At 37.6% G+C, this 18,647-nt stretch overlaps 1 protein-coding gene across 10 annotated transcripts in view; it reads left to right on the top strand.

Moving 5' to 3' along the window:
* EYA1 (EYA transcriptional coactivator and phosphatase 1) overlaps nucleotides 1-18,647 on the top strand; it is a 357,217-nt gene that overhangs the window by 206,093 nt on the left and 132,477 nt on the right. For all 10 annotated transcript variants that reach the window (XM_063668878.1, XM_054499055.2, XM_054499050.2 and 7 more), the window contains one exon: nucleotides 14,549-14,626. In XM_063668878.1, coding sequence (XP_063524948.1) covers nucleotides 14,549-14,626 — 78 coding nt within the window. The remainder of the gene's footprint in view (nucleotides 1-14,548; nucleotides 14,627-18,647) is intronic.

Here is an 18,647-nt window from a genome sequence, read left to right as displayed (position 1 = left end):
AGGAGAAAGAATGGCTGGGAATAAAAGAGGTAAAGTCAGAGGAATAGAGGGGTGGCACGTGTGAGCCTCGTAGGGTGGCAGATAGGCTCTAGCCTCTCACCTGCAGCTAACTGTATCTTTCATAATAAGAATAGGAACTCCAGTGCTGATTGCCTGCAACTAGGCTCAGGGTTTCCAGAGCTAGGCTTCCTGATAACTAAGGTCTAGATGTAGACAGCTTTTCCGTACTTCCAATTGCTAATAGTACAGAGAATCACAGTTCTGTGGCATCTCTCCACTGGTTGGGCCAGAACTTTGGTATGAGCAGAAATATATTTCCCTGAGAACATCCAATTTTCTGAGAGAAACCTCTGGTTCCCTCCTGGGAGATATGTGAACCTTAGTGAATGGTAGTATTTAGGCAAATTCATATGCCTTTGGTCATAGATTCCCTGCTTTTAAGTAATTCCTGATTTCTTATGATATCCAAGGATGCCTTGGTGTGAGCAGTATATAAATAAAGTGGGGTCTGTTACATTTCTTCTCACCTTACTAACTTGGAATAAGGGTCAAGAGTAATTCATTCTCCTCTCTTTCACTCTAAGCATACAATATGATAGAAAAAAATACATACATATTACAAATTTTCCATTTTTGCTTTGGGTAGGAAAAAATTATCTGTCATATGTCAGTGACTGTCAAATATTGCCTATACTATAGTAGAGAGAAAGCAAGTCTTCATAAGCTTATCAAGGGTTTATGGTAACGTTTAGGACCCACAATTTATAAGTGAGAGCTTATTATGATTATGTTCATGGTAATTTGCTAGTTTTACAGATTTTGGGTTTTTTTTTTTTTTTTTTTTTTTGCATGCCTCCAGTATCCCATTACACCAAAAAATGGTAGACAGACTCTACCAAACACATTCCAAAGAGGTATGTTTATGTACTCCTCATAATACAAATTGGGAACTTTTTTCTTAACATTGTAACATGAATCAAAATCTATGATGCTTACCCATTTTATCATTGTATTTATTACTAATAAGGGGATTTTAAGTGGAAAGAATACTTTTTGTCAAAATAAAGAATATGAACTGCATTTACTAAGTTTTTGAGTACATCATATATCCTCTACATACATTTATCCTCAAAACAATCTTTAGGCACTTTGGGAGGCTGAGGTGGGCAGATCATGAGTTAGGAGATCGAGACCATCTTGGCTAACACAGTGAAACCCCGTCTCTACTAAAAATACAAAAAATTAGCCAGGTGAGGTGGTGGGCGCCTGTAGTCCCAGCTACTCAGGAGGCTGAGGCAGGAGAATGGTGTGAACCCGGGAGGCAGAGCTAGCAGTGAGCCAGATTGTGCCACTGCACTCCAGCCTGGGCAACAGAGTGAGACTCTATCTCAAAATAAATAAATAAATAAACAGAGTGAGACTCTATCTCAAAATAAATAAACAAACAAAACAATCTTTAGGGTAACTTTTAGGCATCTCATTTTAGAGGGTTTAAGTGACTAGTCTGTGTATACAACGTGTTAGTGTGTTGCAGAAGAGATACAAAGGCCTATCAGGCTGATTTCAAAGCCACATTCTTTACACTTTAAAACATGGGCTCCCCAATAGCAGTGCTTAGGTCACTAGCCAAAAAGCCGAGTTCTTGCTGAAATAGTTTATCTTCCCTAAGAAGTGTTTATGTTACCTTATCTAAGATTGTGGCCAAGATGAAAGATATACAACATTCATTTATACGTGTGTTTCACCTAGAAGAGTTTCTAAGTTTCCCGAAGCAGGGGACACAAGTGTTCACTCTAGTGTCCTTAGCATCTAATGGGAGGATTGGCAATAAAGCCAAATAAAAAAAATTGTGAAATAAGTGCCTCATATTACTAAGTATATAATATACATGAATGATTATAAGAGCATTCATTAAGTTTACAATGCATTAACAGATTCAATAAGTATCTAGAGCCCGTTTTTCAAATTTTTGAAATCGATCATTTCACAGACAGTTCATATAGTTGCTATGGGCTGTCCATCCACAGAACATCCATAGTCAACATTGTTGCCGGTTTTGAATTTGATCTATAGTGACTGACTTGCTTTTGACCCATAGTAAATAACTGCTTCATAAATAGAAACTTCAACTGTTAGTATATTAATAGTGATGAAGCAACTTCCACATAGTCCAAGAAACAACTGAATGATATAAGGATAAGGAAGTTAGTACACTTAGGGTTAGTGTGTAGATGGTAAGATGGTAAAGGAATAATCGGAAGTAAACATTTTGAAGGTGGGGAAAATTGCAGGGAGAAAGATATATGTATATATATTCACTGCACTAAAAAAAAAAGTGTATATGTGTGTGTGTGTGTGTATGTGTGTACGTATGTAGTATATCTGTACTGTATATCCACAATTACATTGTTAATTTGAGAACTATTTATTGAGTGATTCTATCTAGAAATATACCAAACTCCATTCTGGCGAAAGAGAAGTTCAGTATTCAATGTGATTTACCACCATACTTTAAGATAAGGACTATATTCTGCAGAGGAGGAGGACATCTAATCATCACTGAAGTGATTGTGGATTGTGGGGACGCACGCTGGTGATGCTTAGCCTGAGTCCTGAAGAAGAGGTAGGAGAATATTGAGTGCCATGCCAGGAAGAAAGAGAGAGCTTGAGCTTTATAGCTGTGACGAAGACATTCCAAATGGCAGAAGAGTGAGTGTGTGTTTGTGTGTGCACGTGTGCACATGTGTGTGTGTGTGTGTGTGTAAGATGAGGAGCATGCACAGAGATGGAGTTTAGACACCAAAGATGATGATGAAGGTCTCCAGATATAAAGTTCAAGAATTTAGATTCAACTGTACAGGAGCTGTGGGAACTGAAGGCTTGTAAGTTGGAAAGTGATATGTTGGGTTTGTGTTTTAGAAATGCACTTAGGGAGTATTTTGAAACTGTATTCAAGGGGTAGTGGGCACTAAGAAGGGACCCCAGGTGAGAAGAAATGAAGGCATTTTATCTGAAATCATGCACTTATTTACATATTATTATCTTTTTCTGAACAAATCTGATACTTGCCTTAAAGACAGTAATGTGGAAAATGAGTAATATTAGAAATATAGGAAGAATTGCATGCTTGTGAGAGCAGTTGTGTAGTCAGACTTACCTGAACTAAAAAAACACAATCACAGTTCTGCTGTTTATTCACGGCAACTAACATATGCATTTTGAGAACAGAGCAGGGAGCCAAGAAAGAGTCCTGAAGCCTGCCTGCCTCTGTTTGAAGCTCTGCCACTTACTAGTTACCAAGTGTGATGATGAATACTTACTTAACTGCTCTATGCCTCTGCTTCCTGGTCTGTAAAATGAAGGTGATAATACTACATGCCTGTAGTGTCGCTACAAATGTTAGATGAGTTGGTAAAGTGCTTAGAACAGACTCTGACTCCTAGAAAATGCTCAATGTCCCCTGGCTATTATTATCTGTTACTTCCGAGCCTCTGCCTTCTTTGCTGTAGAATGGCATTGCCCCTTCATCACAGGTGCTGTGACAGTTAGTCTATCCAAAATATTAAGTGCAGTTACTGGTATCTACTACATGCTCAAAACATAGCAGCTATTATTAAATAATGTTATATTTTTAAAAAGAAACATATCTTCTGGGACTGGCTACTGTAATATCTCCAGGTGAGGAAAGGATATATTCTCCTCCTTTGGGATCCTGCATATCAAGCACGGCCTTTGCAGGTATTTGGAGTACTTGAGGTACTTAGTAATTACTTGTTCCATTAATACTCAATGTGGGTAGGGTTTATGTCTGGGTGCTCCTGTGAGTTGGTGAAGGGTGGGAAAAACATATGATCTGAGATGTACATTTAGTAGACTGATTGCCTTTTAGGCAAGTAAGCCATTTTCCCACATTGATATGATTGAGGTTGTGAGTCTGAGCCAGCTCATCTGCTTCCAATCTTCATGCACTAGTTTATTTTACCACCCGCTAATTTGCAACATACACTGATATACTTTTATTCAGTGCCCTGATATTCTTAGACCTTCTTATTGCTGTGCCATTCGCTGATTGTCCAGATCTATATCAAAGGAATGATTAAGGATGATAAAACTGTATTCAGAAAACACTGGGCTTTTTGGCTGATTTACAAAAGATATGGCAATTAAAGAAACGTGAAACTGTGTGATCATAGACTATTTATTTAACATTTGAAGCTGCAGTTTCCTCATCTATGAAATTACACAATAATAATAAATATCTCATAAAGTTGCCATGAGGAGCAAACAACCTATTGCTTGTGAAGTGCTTAGCAAAATAGATGGCATACAGTAGGTGCTCAATAATTATAAACTACATTTAAAATTATTACTCCTCCATTCTAAAAGTCTACTTTAATATTGCCTGTGTCATAAATTGAGAACGTTGTATTGCTGTCTGCATTTTTCTTATTGGTACAATCTTTTCATACTGTTGTGCCATGCTTCCATCATTATAATAAGCTAAAAATATTTCAATCTCACTTTGCTTTCTGAATATAATATGTATCTGTTGAAAGTCATCGAATGGCACATTTAAGATTTGTACATTTGATTATATAAAAATTTTACTTTAAAAAGAGTCAAAAATAAATATGAACTCTAGTTAATGATATGAATGCTGAAGTGTTTAGGGGAAGTTTATTATATCTGCAACTTACTTTAAAATATATTAAAAATAAGATAGTTTTTTGAAGGATAGACACAGAAAAGTAAATATAGTAACATGCTAATTGTAGAGTCCAGGTGATAGGTTTATAGGTGTTTACTGTGTAATTCTTCCACCTTTCCTGTCTGTATGATAAATTTTATAGCATAATATTGGAGAAAAAAGGAATCTAATATTTATTTAGTTTTTACTGTATACAAATTAACTCTGCCAGATTCTAGAAGAAATATGAAGAGGTATATGGTACTGCCCTTGTGTGAAACTTGATTTATGCCAGTTGGGTCATTTTAGTTATATCCAACTGTACTAGTTTATTTTCTGTTGCTTATAACAGAATACTTGAAACAAGATAATTTATAAAGAAAAGGAATTTGTTTCTTACAGTTATGAAGGCTAAGTCCAAGATCAAGGGCCTGCATCTGGTGAGGGCCTTCTTGCTAGTGGGGACTCTCTATAGAGTTCTAAGGTGGCACAGAGTGTCACATGGGGAGGCCATGGAGCATGCTAACATGCTAGTTCAGGTTCCTCTTCCTCTTCTCATAAAGCCATCGGTTTCCCTCTCCTGATAAACCATTAATCCATGAACCCATTAGTCCATGAATGGATTAATACATTCATGAGGGTGGAACGCTTGTGATCCAATTACCTTTTAAAGTTCCCACCTTTCAATACTGACACGTTGGGGATTAAGTTTCAAAATTTGTTTTGGAGGGAATAAATACTCAAACCATAGCACCAACTAAATCAGTTGAAGGAGTAGGAGGAGAAAGCACTTGGGGAATATAGCACCAGCTCCAAGAACTGAATTTTCTTCAAGCCCAGCTGCTGTAACCTTCAAACCAGTTTACCTAGTAACTAGTGAGACAACCTGCCATGACTCCATGACTAATTTTACCTACTGCCACCAGTCACCAGTCAGAGGTTGGCAGCCTCCCAAAGCTTCTCTCGTGCCAATGAGCTTTTCAAAACAAAATGTAACTTTCTCTTTCTAATAAAACCTCCTTCTCTTTGTTCTTAGGACATACTGAAGACCATCCTGCTCTGTGTATATGTTCTGAATTGCAATTCTGTGATTTTCAAACAAAATATTTAATTTAGATATTTATCTCTCTCTTTTATGATGACTATGACGCCTGTCTTAAGGAGCTCACAGGCTGGTTAAGGCAGATAAGACTTCTTAAACATTTAGCAAAAACTAAAAGGTAATATACCAAATAAATTATGGAGACTAGGATTTTCAGTCTGTGGCTTACCCTTCCTCAGTAGGTACTTGGAGAGCAAGTACCAAAGGTCCGCAAATTCAAAAGGTTTGTCTGTAGGGTTAGGAAATTAACAGGCCACATATATATTTAACTCTTTCACATATGGACATTCTGTTATGTTTATTAAAATACGCATTTTTGATCTACAAATTCACAGTAGGTTTTTGTCATACACTTTGGGTTCTGAAATGTTATGGTGTTAGAGGGCTTCATTCTCAAGAAGGTTAGAAGCCATGGATCTGAACAAAAGTGCTCTCAGAGTACAGAAGAAAGAGCTCTTCAGCTTGCTAAGGTCTGGCCCAGCTTCAAGGAGGAGATGGAATCTGAGCTGAGTATTGGGAAATGGGTAGAATTTGAATAGGTGGAGAACAGATGGAATGCATTCTAAATGAAGAAACAATACAAACAAAGGTAGGATAGTTTGGGAGACTGTGAGGAGACCAGTTTAGCTGAAGAAGGAATTGATAGTAGATAAGGTTGGAAGGATCAGTTGGAGCCAAACTGTGGAGGACCCTGAATAGTAAGCTAAGGAATTTGGACTTCATCCTGGAGTCGGTAGAGAAGCCACTGAATATTTTGAGCAAGGGGCTGATATGGTGGAAGTGTTTTAGGTGTTAATCTGGCAGCAGTTGCAAGGACAGATTGGGTTGGGGGAGAGATGAGCATTAGTATGGAGGCTCATGTAATCTCAGATTGCATGTGTTAGGAAACTGAGCTAGTGTGGAAGAATGAGTTGCAAAACAAAAAGGAACATGAAGTTGTAAAAGACATTACAAAGGAGCAGTTGTGATTTACCATATATTATTTATTTTACAAAAAATTTAAATTAGTCTAGACCACCCCATAAGTAATTGCACATGCTGCTATTGATATATGCTGTACTTTCCATGAATAGCAGGTTTTGAAATAGACTAATGTTTCTTTTTGGCCATGTATACTCTTAAATTCAAGTTTAGTCTGAATGTGTTTATTTGGTTTTCATAAGATTGTACCAGGTGTACCATTGAAGAGCTAATGTTTTTTCCTGCCCTCGTTTAAGATAAAGAAGATGACCTTTACTTTTTGGAGAGATAATGATCATATGCTATATAGCCAATCCAAACATAAAGGAATGTCTTATTTTCTAAATGGGAATTAACTAAAGAAAACACATTTAGTTCATGGATATATGTACTTTTAGGTGAAGCAGAAATAATCAAATAGGTACTTGTAATATTGAATCAATCATGCATTTAGAGTGAGATGTCAAATATATAAATTTAGCAATGTTGCTTTTTTGCACTTTCATATTTTATGCAACAATTTTATTCTCCTCACATCTCCCTCGCTGCCCCTTTTTAAATCATTTGTCACAGTTTCTGAAAACACATTTCTATTTCTGCCTCACGGTTTGAGAAAGAGACTCATTAAATCTGTGAGTGTTACTGTCATTGAATCCAACCTGTAACATAACGTTACATAGTTTTGCTTTTGCGATCCTCTACAGCATAATTTTGTTGCTTTATAAAGGGTGCTTTCAAGGCTTATTTGCAGCAATACCCAACATTTGCTTTTGTGGATCATCTCCCATGAATTATTACAAATTCATGGTAATTTATTTACCTTTCTTTTTACTGATTGAGGCGGGATCCTTTCTAAACATACAAAAATTTCAGTAATTGATAGTTTATGCTAATGTGTCTTCTCCAAATAGTACACTTTTCAAAATAACATAACTGACGCATGTCTTATAAATGAGACAGTTTGCAAAGCCTGCATATCAGTAGAATGAGTGATGATTTGGAGGGAATAAACTGTCATCTTGTTTTTAGCATAAACAGTGTTTTGAATTGTCCTGTGCAATGTGCCTAGTAGTATGAAGTTAGTTGTAACCTGTTTTTTAAGTCAGTCTATCTATCCATTCCCTCAATAAATATTGAGTTCCAACTGCAAGCTAAACATTGGGCTAAGTCCTGTAGAGATACAATCATGTAAATTAAAAAAAAAATGTAGCTGAGTTTTTTTGGTCTTAGAGGATCTTTTTAGGTCATGAAGCAGTTTATTATATGTTGAAATGCATAAGACTTTCCAATATAAAATGAGGTAGAAGAGGACATATATTCTAAAGGAGTCACAAACACAGACATAGTTCAAGGACTAAGAAGCCATCCCTGAGTACTAGATCAGAGAAGACTTAAGGAAACAGGTGGGATTTTAGTTGAACCTTGAAGAAACTGTGGGATTTAGTCATGTGTAAAATTTGTAGAATATTCAATCTCAGAGGGAAGGGTACTACAAAGCTGTAGATTTGAGGAAGCATTAAACATCTTAGGAGGCCAGCTGGTTTAAACGACGTCCAATGTATGGATATATGGTTCTTTATCTATAAATGGGGATAATAGTGCCACACAGGAAAGTTGGGACAATTAGATGAGATTGTGTGTTTTTTCAGTACTCTTATATTCTTGCAAATTACTATCTGTTTTGCAAATAAAAAAGTGTATGAAAGAAATGAAATGAAAAGTAAAGCAAAGAAAATAAGAAAAGTTCTGTGTCAGAGTATAGGGGGGCCTTAAATACATGATTAGAGATTGGGAACTTAATTCAGAAGAAAGTGGAGAACCTGCTGAAGACCCCAGAGCCAGGAGTGACTCATGCACATCTAAATTATGAAAAGACAAATATTTGTTTCCAAAGCAGGGAGAGTAGAGGCTGAAAGTCCAATTTGCTAAATTTCATAAGAGAAGAGGCAGAAGGTAATTAGGATAGTGGCTGTGAAATTAGAAAGAAGACACTTGTAAAATACTAGAGTGGTGGAAATTATAGAGTGTGGCAGGACAGAAATGATTGTGAGAGAAGATGCAGACAAGAAGGAGGTGAAATTTTAGAACCACAGAGTAGTCAAAGGAAGAAAACCTGGAGAAAAAGAAATACATGGGGGAGAAGAGAACTATTGCTATGTTATATTGAACAATGATAAAAAAAAAGTGTCAAGGACTAAGGCTCATTCTATACAATTGAGGAAAGTTAGGATTAAGAAGAGTTTGAACTGGGCAATTGGGAAAGTCTTCTTGGTAAAATAGGTTAAACCCTGCTCAAGGAAACTTTCATTGAAATTAATCCATGGAAAACTGGGAAATGTTGCAGGAAGACAAAGGATTTAATGCAGCATCAACATTCTTTAGAAAATAGTTGGTGTGGAAGGGAAATAGTTGGTGTGAAAGGGCCAAAGACGATGAGGGATGAGGTATGTCTCGGAAGCTTAAGGAAAGTGGAAAAAACTCAGTGGAAACTATTTCAGACAGTTGTCAAGAGATGGAAAACGGGGTCTGGCAAGCAATAGGGTGACTCAAAAGAATAAAGACAGAATACAATTAAGTGGACTTGGCCAGCATGTATGGCACCTGTTCTGCTATAATCATCCATCTGGAACAGCAGCAGAACAGTGAACAATGAGAGATTGCCCATCCTGAGATTAAAATTTGGCAAAAAAAGATGCTAGGAGAAATGAGACCACACAGCATCCTAGGATGGGAGCTAGACGTGACTGGCTCTGGGTTTCAGGCTAGGCAAGGGAGGCTGTGAAGCAGGAGTGGGAGAATAGATAGGGATTTGGAAAGATGGCTTATTCTGATGAGGAGTAATAGCAACTAAGTGAATGAATGAGGTGAAAGGTGACATTGCAAGGAGGTAATGCAATTCCAGGCATGGGTGCAGCTGAACATTTTAATAACCAATATGGAATGAAGGTAAGTCTTGTTGAAGTAGAAGGGACGAAGGAATCATAAAGAGTGGGAGAGGGATGGTAAACTGAGTTTTTGAAGTCCCTGCATAATATAGTAGGAAACAAAACTAAAAGGAAGATTGAGTTTGTGCCAAGCAAAGACAAGCTGTGCTTACTGTAACAGTTTGAGAAAAGTTGTGAGATGAGCTTAGGTGCTGCTGGGGAGGGCCTGCAGCTCACCAAGGCTGCTGCCTTCCCTGCGCATTGCGGCGTGAATTATTTGTAACACACAGGCTGGCTCCTAGTCCAGCAGGCAGTACTGTCCTTTGTGGGTGAACTTGCTTTATTAAAACAGCCCACTTAATTTATGGTGAAAAATGTAACTAATCGAATGGACGAAATATTTGTTTCTTCTGAATGGTCTGTCATCTTCTGCAGATGGAAGTCTTCTGTATGACTGGAACCTTCAAGGTATAACCAGAAGTTGCTTGATAAGCAGGGAATCATGGTATGATGGGTTAGTGGCATGATCTTGATAGCTAATGTCACCGAGCTCCAGTGGTCTGATAGATAGATCCACACTGAAATTTATGATGAAGGAAGATGGTTTTCTCATTTTTATGGGCCAGCCTCCCCTAAAAAATGCTAGAAAAAGATGGCCACATTTTCTCCTGGAATTATTGATCACAATTGCCATGTAAACCATTCTCCTTCTATTAGCCTGTTTCTTCAGAAAGTATACGCTGCCTTTTAATGACCAAAACATAAGTTTTCTTCATATAATCACAATTTGGTCCTGCCTTCTTGAGTTATTTCCAAGTTACCTTGGTTTAATTTTGGCTCTCTTGAAGTGTGGCCTCATGGCTGATCTTGGACACCTCCCTTCACTTCGGATTCTTCTAACTTTCTTTTAAAGGGGAAGCTTAACTTTAATGTGAAGTTCATGATACGCTTGGACCCAGTTATCTGTATCTTAAGAAAGACTTTGATTTGTCATAAAGAGACACTGTAGTGATAGAGTGACTATAAAAGCATGGGCCCTGGACCTAGCACAGTGTGGAATGATTTAGAAGCATTTATCTTTTCTCATTCTCACCTGAGTATTCACCCACACTTACATATGAGGAAGCCGAGGCATACAGAAGTTGACTAACTTCCAGATTCTTGCTGTTAGATGCAAAGCTAGAAATTCAATTGATAGTTCCAAAGCTGGTGCTTTTAACTGTTATATATTGTTCCTGCTATTACCCCCTAAGAGAAAGGAGGAAGGCATTCAGTCCAACAGAGAATATTGCTACTGCTACTTTTAATGATGATGATCAATATAGTTTTAGCTCCTACTTTATATCAGGTACTTTATGTACATTTTTATGAATTCTTATTCCTGTAATATAGATATAATTTTAAAACATTTATATATGGAGATAATTAAGATCAAGGAGATTAAATCACTTTTAGAAAGTCTTATAGCAGGTAACTGGATTCTCTGTCTTCAAGACCAAAACTCAAAGGCATTGGTGGAGGGAAGATCATTTCATATCTAGAGAGTAGCAAGTTGCCCAGCATTGCTCAGGCCTGGAGTGCATGGCCAAGTGAAGGAGTTGGAGGAACAGAGAGATTTAAGGGATAAAAGGGAATTTTTGAATATTTTTAAAGGATGAATAGATTTTTAAGGATCAGAAGGAAGATTGGAAACTTAGAATGGTAGAAAAAGAGACTCGTGTGGGGGCAAAAGAGAACAAAAGTTGCTATTTTCTAATAGACTGGAGTCATGTAATGAATAGTATGGTGGAGATAAACTAATCCTAGTTATTTAGAGGTGAATAGATCATTCATAGTTTTTCCTTTTTAGATGGGTGGCTTAGATGGGATAGTTGTTCTCAGATATTACAGTACCTTAAACCTCTAAGACCCAGAAAACTCAGTGTATGTTTTTAAATTCAAAGCGTTGGAGAGATGCTGTATTACATCATCTACAGTATATTTATAAATGTGGTGGTGCTAGTGGGAATGGGATGGATAAAATTTTGGTGGCCAGAGATCATTCTCATCTTTTTAACTCTCCGGTGGATGTATGTTTGGCTACAATAAAGCCAGAAGTAATCTCTGTTTCTTTGGCTTTCATTCAGAAACTATTTTACATTACAATAAATCACCAGTCTTTAGCATCAGGTCCCTGGTGATCAAAGTATTCAATTACAGTACCTGATAAAATCATGAATATCCTGGTGGTTATTTTATGTACATCCTCTTCTCTTCAACAGTGAGCCTTTTAAAAAACTGGGTTCATTGGGAAAAGGGAGTCTTTATTCCTTAGTGTATAGATGGGTATGTTTGAACAATGGTGAAAAGCAGTGTCATTGGTGCCTAAAAGAAAAGTATCCTCTTCCTTTCCTTTCTAATCTTTTTGCCTAGTTTTAATGGATTTCAAGTATAATTGAATGTGCCTCTTGGGAGTGAAGACTACATTTGATTAAGCTAATCATATGGAGAATAGCTGGTGTCGATTTTAGGGGTACAGAAATAGGAGTGGTTTTGGTGTAGTCAAGCTTTCACAAAGTAGTTGCATCTACAGAATCTGTTGAATCATAGCCCTTAGATTTGACAAAGACTTGGAAGTAATCTTGATTGACATCTCACACAGTGGAACAATTTTTTCTTCACATCTTTTCCTGACAGTTGGGCATGAAACTTCTATGTGAGAATTTCCAGCAAGTTCACTAGGCTAGGAGCCCTAAGACCGTAGGAGAGCAGGGACTTCGCTTTCCACTCTATCCCCAGTGTGTGGCACTGTGCCCCAGCAGCCTTGTTGTGGAGTAGCTTGTACTATTGGAAAGTCCCACTTATTACTATTTCTTCAAGCTTTAGTCATGGGCCTTGGAGTCAAAAACATCCCAAATTAAATCTTACTTCTGCCCCTTACTGTGGGTCTTTGGGTGACTTCCTAACCCCTTTGGTTTTAATGTGTGCATGGGAAACAAGAAGACAATACTGACTAGGGAGTTTGTCTATTCTGAGAACTATTAGTAGAGTTGTTTAAAAGGATGAATTATAATGTCTATAAATAACTGACACATAGTAGGCACTTTACAGGACCTGTTTCCGTGGCACCTAATTCTAATCTTTTGCTTAGTATGTTGTATTTGATTCTGAGTTCAGAATTTTAGTGGTGATCTGTCTGGCAGAGAATGAAATAGAACGATTGCTTTATGTGTATGGGGCATTATATTAGGTTTTTTTGTGTTTTTTTTTTTAAGGAGTTAAGTTATGATGTGGACAGCTAAGTAAGAAACTTAGAAACTGTGTGCTAGCAATGGAATACTGCCTTTCCTGAAACGATGGCAGTGTAATGGTGATGAAAAGCAAAATCATTAGGTTGTCTGGTGTCATGGAGAGAGAAGGGAAATACAGGCTTATGTCAGAATTTTTAGCATCAACAAAGACTTCTAAACCCAAAACAACTGGCAGAAAAGTGAAAACTTCAGTTACAACTTCAGTTACGCCATTATTTGGTCTACATTAAAACAATCCAGCAGAGTGATTTCCATTAGTCTCACTGTTGTTGTTGTTTTCCGAAGCTTGTTTAGAAGCCATCTGAATAATTATTTTTTTAAAAAGTGGCTATCTGATGCATCTATTTATAATGCTTATTTTTAAACTGCTCATTATGCATTAGGAGAATATTTGAAGATCCAGGAGTTATGTGAATTTGCCTTTTCCCTGGTGTTTATAACAGATTGGTGATGTTAAGAGAAGGAAAAGCTGCATTTTCTCCATCATCTTTTCCTGCTTCAAAATGTATTTGCTTTATAAGAGAGGCCTCCCCAAATATTCTCTCATGGGAGCCTTTGTTTTAGGAAGCATGTTAATGATTTTTAGGTATCGCTTAAAATATTACTGCATTCTTTCTGAAAAGCTGTTACTAAGAAATGAGTACCTTCCACAAAGCAGGGTAGGCAAATTCTGATGATGGCACTTCACCGGTAGTTTCTAAGGAAAACAACGATGCTACTTCTTCACTTAAAAAAATGTAAAACTAGAGAGAACAAAGGCAAATGTGCTGAAGTTGTTGGCTTGTCTGTTTGGTAGGGGAACAATAACACTGTCACCATATCAGGGGAGTGGATTGCTTTAGAGAATCTATAGCATAAATCTAAAAGTTATCTCACAGCACAAAGGGACTTGACCAAAGATCATGTATGTATTTCACAAACTGTCTGCTATCAATACTGTTTTGAAATAGAAAACTTTGTTTCTGCTTCATTTAGATTCAGTATGTTTTTGGTACAAAGCATACGTAAAATATTGATGAATTGGCAGTCAGATATGGCTGGGTGGTAATGATGGTGCATTAAATTGAGCCCTTGGTTTTTTAACCATGCTGGAGAACCCAGAAGGTGTGTGTGTGTGGTAGGGGGTACCTTGCCCTTGAGCATCAGGAAGACCTGCTGGTGTCGACACCCACTTACTTCCTGCTTCCCCACATCTTTCTGTTCTATCCTTTTAACTCTGACCAAATAACAGATTTTTCCACAACCCCAGGAAATGATTTTATATCACATCATGTAGATTTTGAGAGATAATTTATTTATCAATAAGTAATTCAGTAAATATGTAAAGCAATGATGAATTTAATTACTTTTAAAGTGCTGCTTTTAAAGGGTAACTTGTGACAATAGATTGTTTCCTAAGGGGAAAGAACTTAGTATGTGAATGTTTTTTTAAAGGAGTCTATTTATGCTTATGATTTATGTTCAGTTAGGGAAAATGGTTTTTGAAATGATTTTCTTGTCATTACTCTGAATGTTATATCTTCTCTTCCATGTCTTTACAAATAACTATTAATTCAATATTGATGTATGTTGTTTATTTTTGTAGTTAAAACAGAGCCAATGAGCAGCAGTGAAACAGCTTCAACAACAGCAGACGGGTCTTTAGACAATTTCTCAGGTTCAGGTAAGGAATAAATATTAGATTTTCACATCAACACCAAGCATTTTTTCTAGTTTATTCATGTAATGTCCCTATGTATATATGTATGCATATATATGTGTACATATGTGGGTATATATGTACTTATGTATATAAACATATAAAATAGCTTTGCTCAGTCACATATTGCCAATTCTGTTTTTATTAATTGTGAAGAAGTAGTTGCTGAAATGTTGGTATCCAATAAATGGGGTAAAAAGGGTTTTGTTCTTCTCCTTTCTTCTACTAATTATATTTACTATGCTGGTGACTCTTCCCCCATTCTCTCTTAGATGTATTGTTTTTCCAGGTCTTCAAATTTGGTTAGGCAAAAATTGGTGTTTTACACTTCTAAGCAGACTCGCCAAGCCATCTTGCTAAGTAACTGTCATATCAACTATAGATCTAAATTAAATAGACTCTGTAAAGCAGCATTAAGTTCTTCAGTTAGTTTTTAATCTCCTTCACAATAGTAAAACCTGCCTCCAATAAACAAAATATCCAAGTTTCACAGGTGTCATAATGAAATTACTGACAAGAAAGTGACTGTGATCATAAGGTGGTTGTGAGAAAGTGATTATATATTTGCCAAGTCACCCAGCCCAGCTTGGAGTATTTCATTTAAAAATTATTTATATCAGAGGTAATTCTTAGAATTTTGACTTTTTTAATATTGCCTGCTATAATTTTAGCACCTCTCTATTGGAAATGCTATAATTCCATAAAGTCGTGATTGATTTACTCAAGCTCTCTGGATCATTTATTTAATATATACCACAACAAAAAGAAATTGTAAATACAAAATGAAATGCAAACACACAACTTTGATACTAATGATACCAGGTGAAAGCAATAAAAATTAACAAAGGGTGTAATATCCATTTGTTCTTTCCTAAAACATTTATTAGAATTTGACTTTTGCTTGGCAATGTGGTTGGTGCCATGCTGACTTCATAGGTGTATGAAAATGGTCCTGATCCAGGGCTTAGTGGGATGAACAAATGAACAGACCATCACAGTACAGTTTGATAATGCAGGGGGAAGCCCAGAGTGCCCAAAGAACACCCAGGAAGGGACCTAGTGGAGACCAGGTTGGGGTGGGGTGATCAGGGAAGGTGTCTTGGAGTGGATACTCAGTCTTAAAAAATGAGTAGGAAGGAAGCACTGGGAGAGAGATGCTGGACAAATGGACACTCCATGAAAGGAGACAGCAGCACAGAGGGCGTGGATCTTTGGGGAACTGTTAATGGTTCAGGGTTCCTGGTGTGTGTACAGTGTGAGAGCAAGGGCATGTTGCAGAGGGAGGCAGAGGCCGGAGTCTAAACAGACTTGTGTGAGCTTCATGGAATTTGTGTTTTCTCCTGTGTGCAATGGGAGGCATCAAAGGAAGGGGGTCGCATGATCATATTCATAGGACAGAATTATGGCCGCCATGGCAGGATGAATTAGGGGCAGGTGAGTTGAAGTGGAGAAATCAGTGAGAGATTTTTTTTTGTATTAATTTGAGCAAGAAATATTGAAGACCTGAAATAAAGCACGGCAATGGGTATGGGAAGGTGATGGATTTGGTGCGTTTCATTTATGAAGTAGAATTTATAGTGGTCAGTGACAGGTGGGTATAGGGGTAAGTGAGGCAGAGAAAGAAGTCAAGAACCAGGAAATGCAAGAGGAGCATGGTTGACAAAGGAAGACATTAACTTCAGTTTTGGGCATGTTGACTGTGAGGCAGCATCTACCTGCAAATGCCAAGTATATTAGGGTTTGGAGCTCAGGGGAGATTTGGCATGGGAAATTTAAAGTGTACGGGGAGCTAAAGCTAGTGGGGTAAACAAGGTTGAAAACAGAACTCATGGAAAGGTAATATATATGACATGGGCAGAGGATCAAATGAAAACAGGTAATTTGAGATAAAGCAACAGTTTTGGCCAGGCATGGTGGTTCACACGTGTAATCCTAGCACTTTGGGATGCAGAGGCAGGAGAATCATTTGAGCCCAGGAGCTGGAGGCCAGCCTGGACAACATAGGGAGACCTGTCTCTACAAAAAATAATTTTTAAAAAATTAGCGGGGTATGGTGGCATGCGCCTGTGGTCCCAGCTACTAAGGAGGCTGAGACTGGAAGATCACTTGAGCCCAGGAGATCAAGGTTGCAGTGAGCTATGACTGCGCCACTGCACTTCAGCCTGGGCAGCAGAGTGAGACTCTGTCTCAAAACAAAAACAAAAACAAAAAGCAAGCAATAGTTTTGAACTGGAAGCAAACACAGGGAAGAATTTTAAGGAAGCACTATCAACAATGTGGATCTCTACACAGCTCTTGAGAATTATTTTTAAAACGTGTCTTGAGAAAATGTTCACTATATTAAGAGAAAAAGCAAGTTATGAAAGTCATATTTTCAGTATAATCACAGTTTTGCTTTCTTAAAAAGGCGTCTGTATGTACATATATGGGCCTGTGTATATGGGTCTAAAAATTAACAGTGATTCTCTCTGAGTGGTGGAATATAATTTGAATATTATTCCTTCTGCTTTTGTCTTATTTTCAAAATTTTTACGTTTTACATATATATATGTAAAACATTTATACTTTTAAAAAGTAATACTTTTAAAGTCCAAGTTAAAAATCATGTGCTACAAAGAGATAATCTTTTTGAAAATATCTATGGAAAATAGTATTGCATCACTATCACTGTTTTTCCTGATTTTGATAACTGTACTGTGGTAAAAGAATTCTTTGTTTTTAAGAAATACACATAGAAATATATATATGTATATATACACATATATATGTGTGTGTGTGTGTGTATTTATTTATTTATTTAGAGACAGAGTCTCCCTCTGTTGCCCAGGCTGGAGTGCTGTGGTGTGATCTCGGCTCACTGCAACCTCTGCCTCCTGGGTTCAAGTGATTCTCCTGCTTTAGCCTCCCGAGTAGCTGGGACTACAGGCATGTGCCACCATGCCCAGCTAATTTTTGAAGTTTTAGTAGACATGGGGTTTCACCATGTTGGCCAGGATGATCTCAATCTCTTGACCTCGTAATCCACTCGCCTCGGCCTCGCAAAGTGCTGGGATTACAGGTATGAGCCACCTCACCCGGCCAGAAATATTTATAAGTAAAAAGACATCATACACAAAACTCCAACAGAATGCGAGGTATATATGTATATGCATGCACACACACACACACACACACACAAGAAATCAAGGATAAAGCTAATAACATGTTGGAGAATTTGGATGAAGAATATCTGGGAAGTTTTTGTGCTGTTCTTGCAACTTTTCTGCAAGTTTCAAATTATGTCAAAATTTAAATTAAAAAATTACAAGCATCAATGGGTTAGCCTGTAGCAGTTTCAGTAGATGGGTGAACTTTATCCTTGTCCCTGCTGGACCACGTGACCAACTTCTGTGTCTCCAGCATAGCTCTTAGCAGATAGTATGTGCTCCTAAAGCTTATTGAATGAATGGATGATTCATGAATAATGTGGGGGAGTGAAGATGAGGAAAAGTAAAATGTCTTTCAAGTACATAGTGCTAAGAAGAAGGGAAGGAAAGGAAATTCATTAGAGAGAGGGATGGCATTTAGGAGGTCAGGGTGGTTTCATACTGCTGACACAAACTCAACAGAGGCAGAGGTTAGAGGTACGGGCAAGTAGGGGGATAATTGATAGAGGAAAGCTCCTGATGGGACAGCAATAGCACAAATCCAAAACAGAAATGGATCAGGCTAGAAAAGGAATAACTTTTCCACTGAAACATTGGGGAAGGTGCAGTACGAAGTGGTGCAGATGAATTTGAAGTGGACGAGGTGGCAGTACGTTGAGGGAGTTCCTATCCGATTCTTCAGTTCAGACCCTCCAAAGGCTCCCATTCGTCTCTATGGGTAAAAGCCAAATCCTTAAAAAGCCCACAAGCCCTATCATCATCTGCCTCAGAGACTGTTTGACCTTGTTGCCTGCCCGCCTTGCTTACTGTTCTTCCTCCCATGTGGTAGACATGCTCCC

The sequence above is a fragment of the Pongo pygmaeus genome, chromosome 7 (genome assembly GCF_028885625.2).
Source record: "Pongo pygmaeus isolate AG05252 chromosome 7, NHGRI_mPonPyg2-v2.0_pri, whole genome shotgun sequence".
In the NCBI taxonomy this organism is placed as follows: Eukaryota; Metazoa; Chordata; class Mammalia; order Primates; family Hominidae; genus Pongo; species Pongo pygmaeus.
The sequence above is the reverse complement of the archived record's forward strand: the minus strand, read 5'-3'. Positions and strand labels throughout refer to the sequence as shown.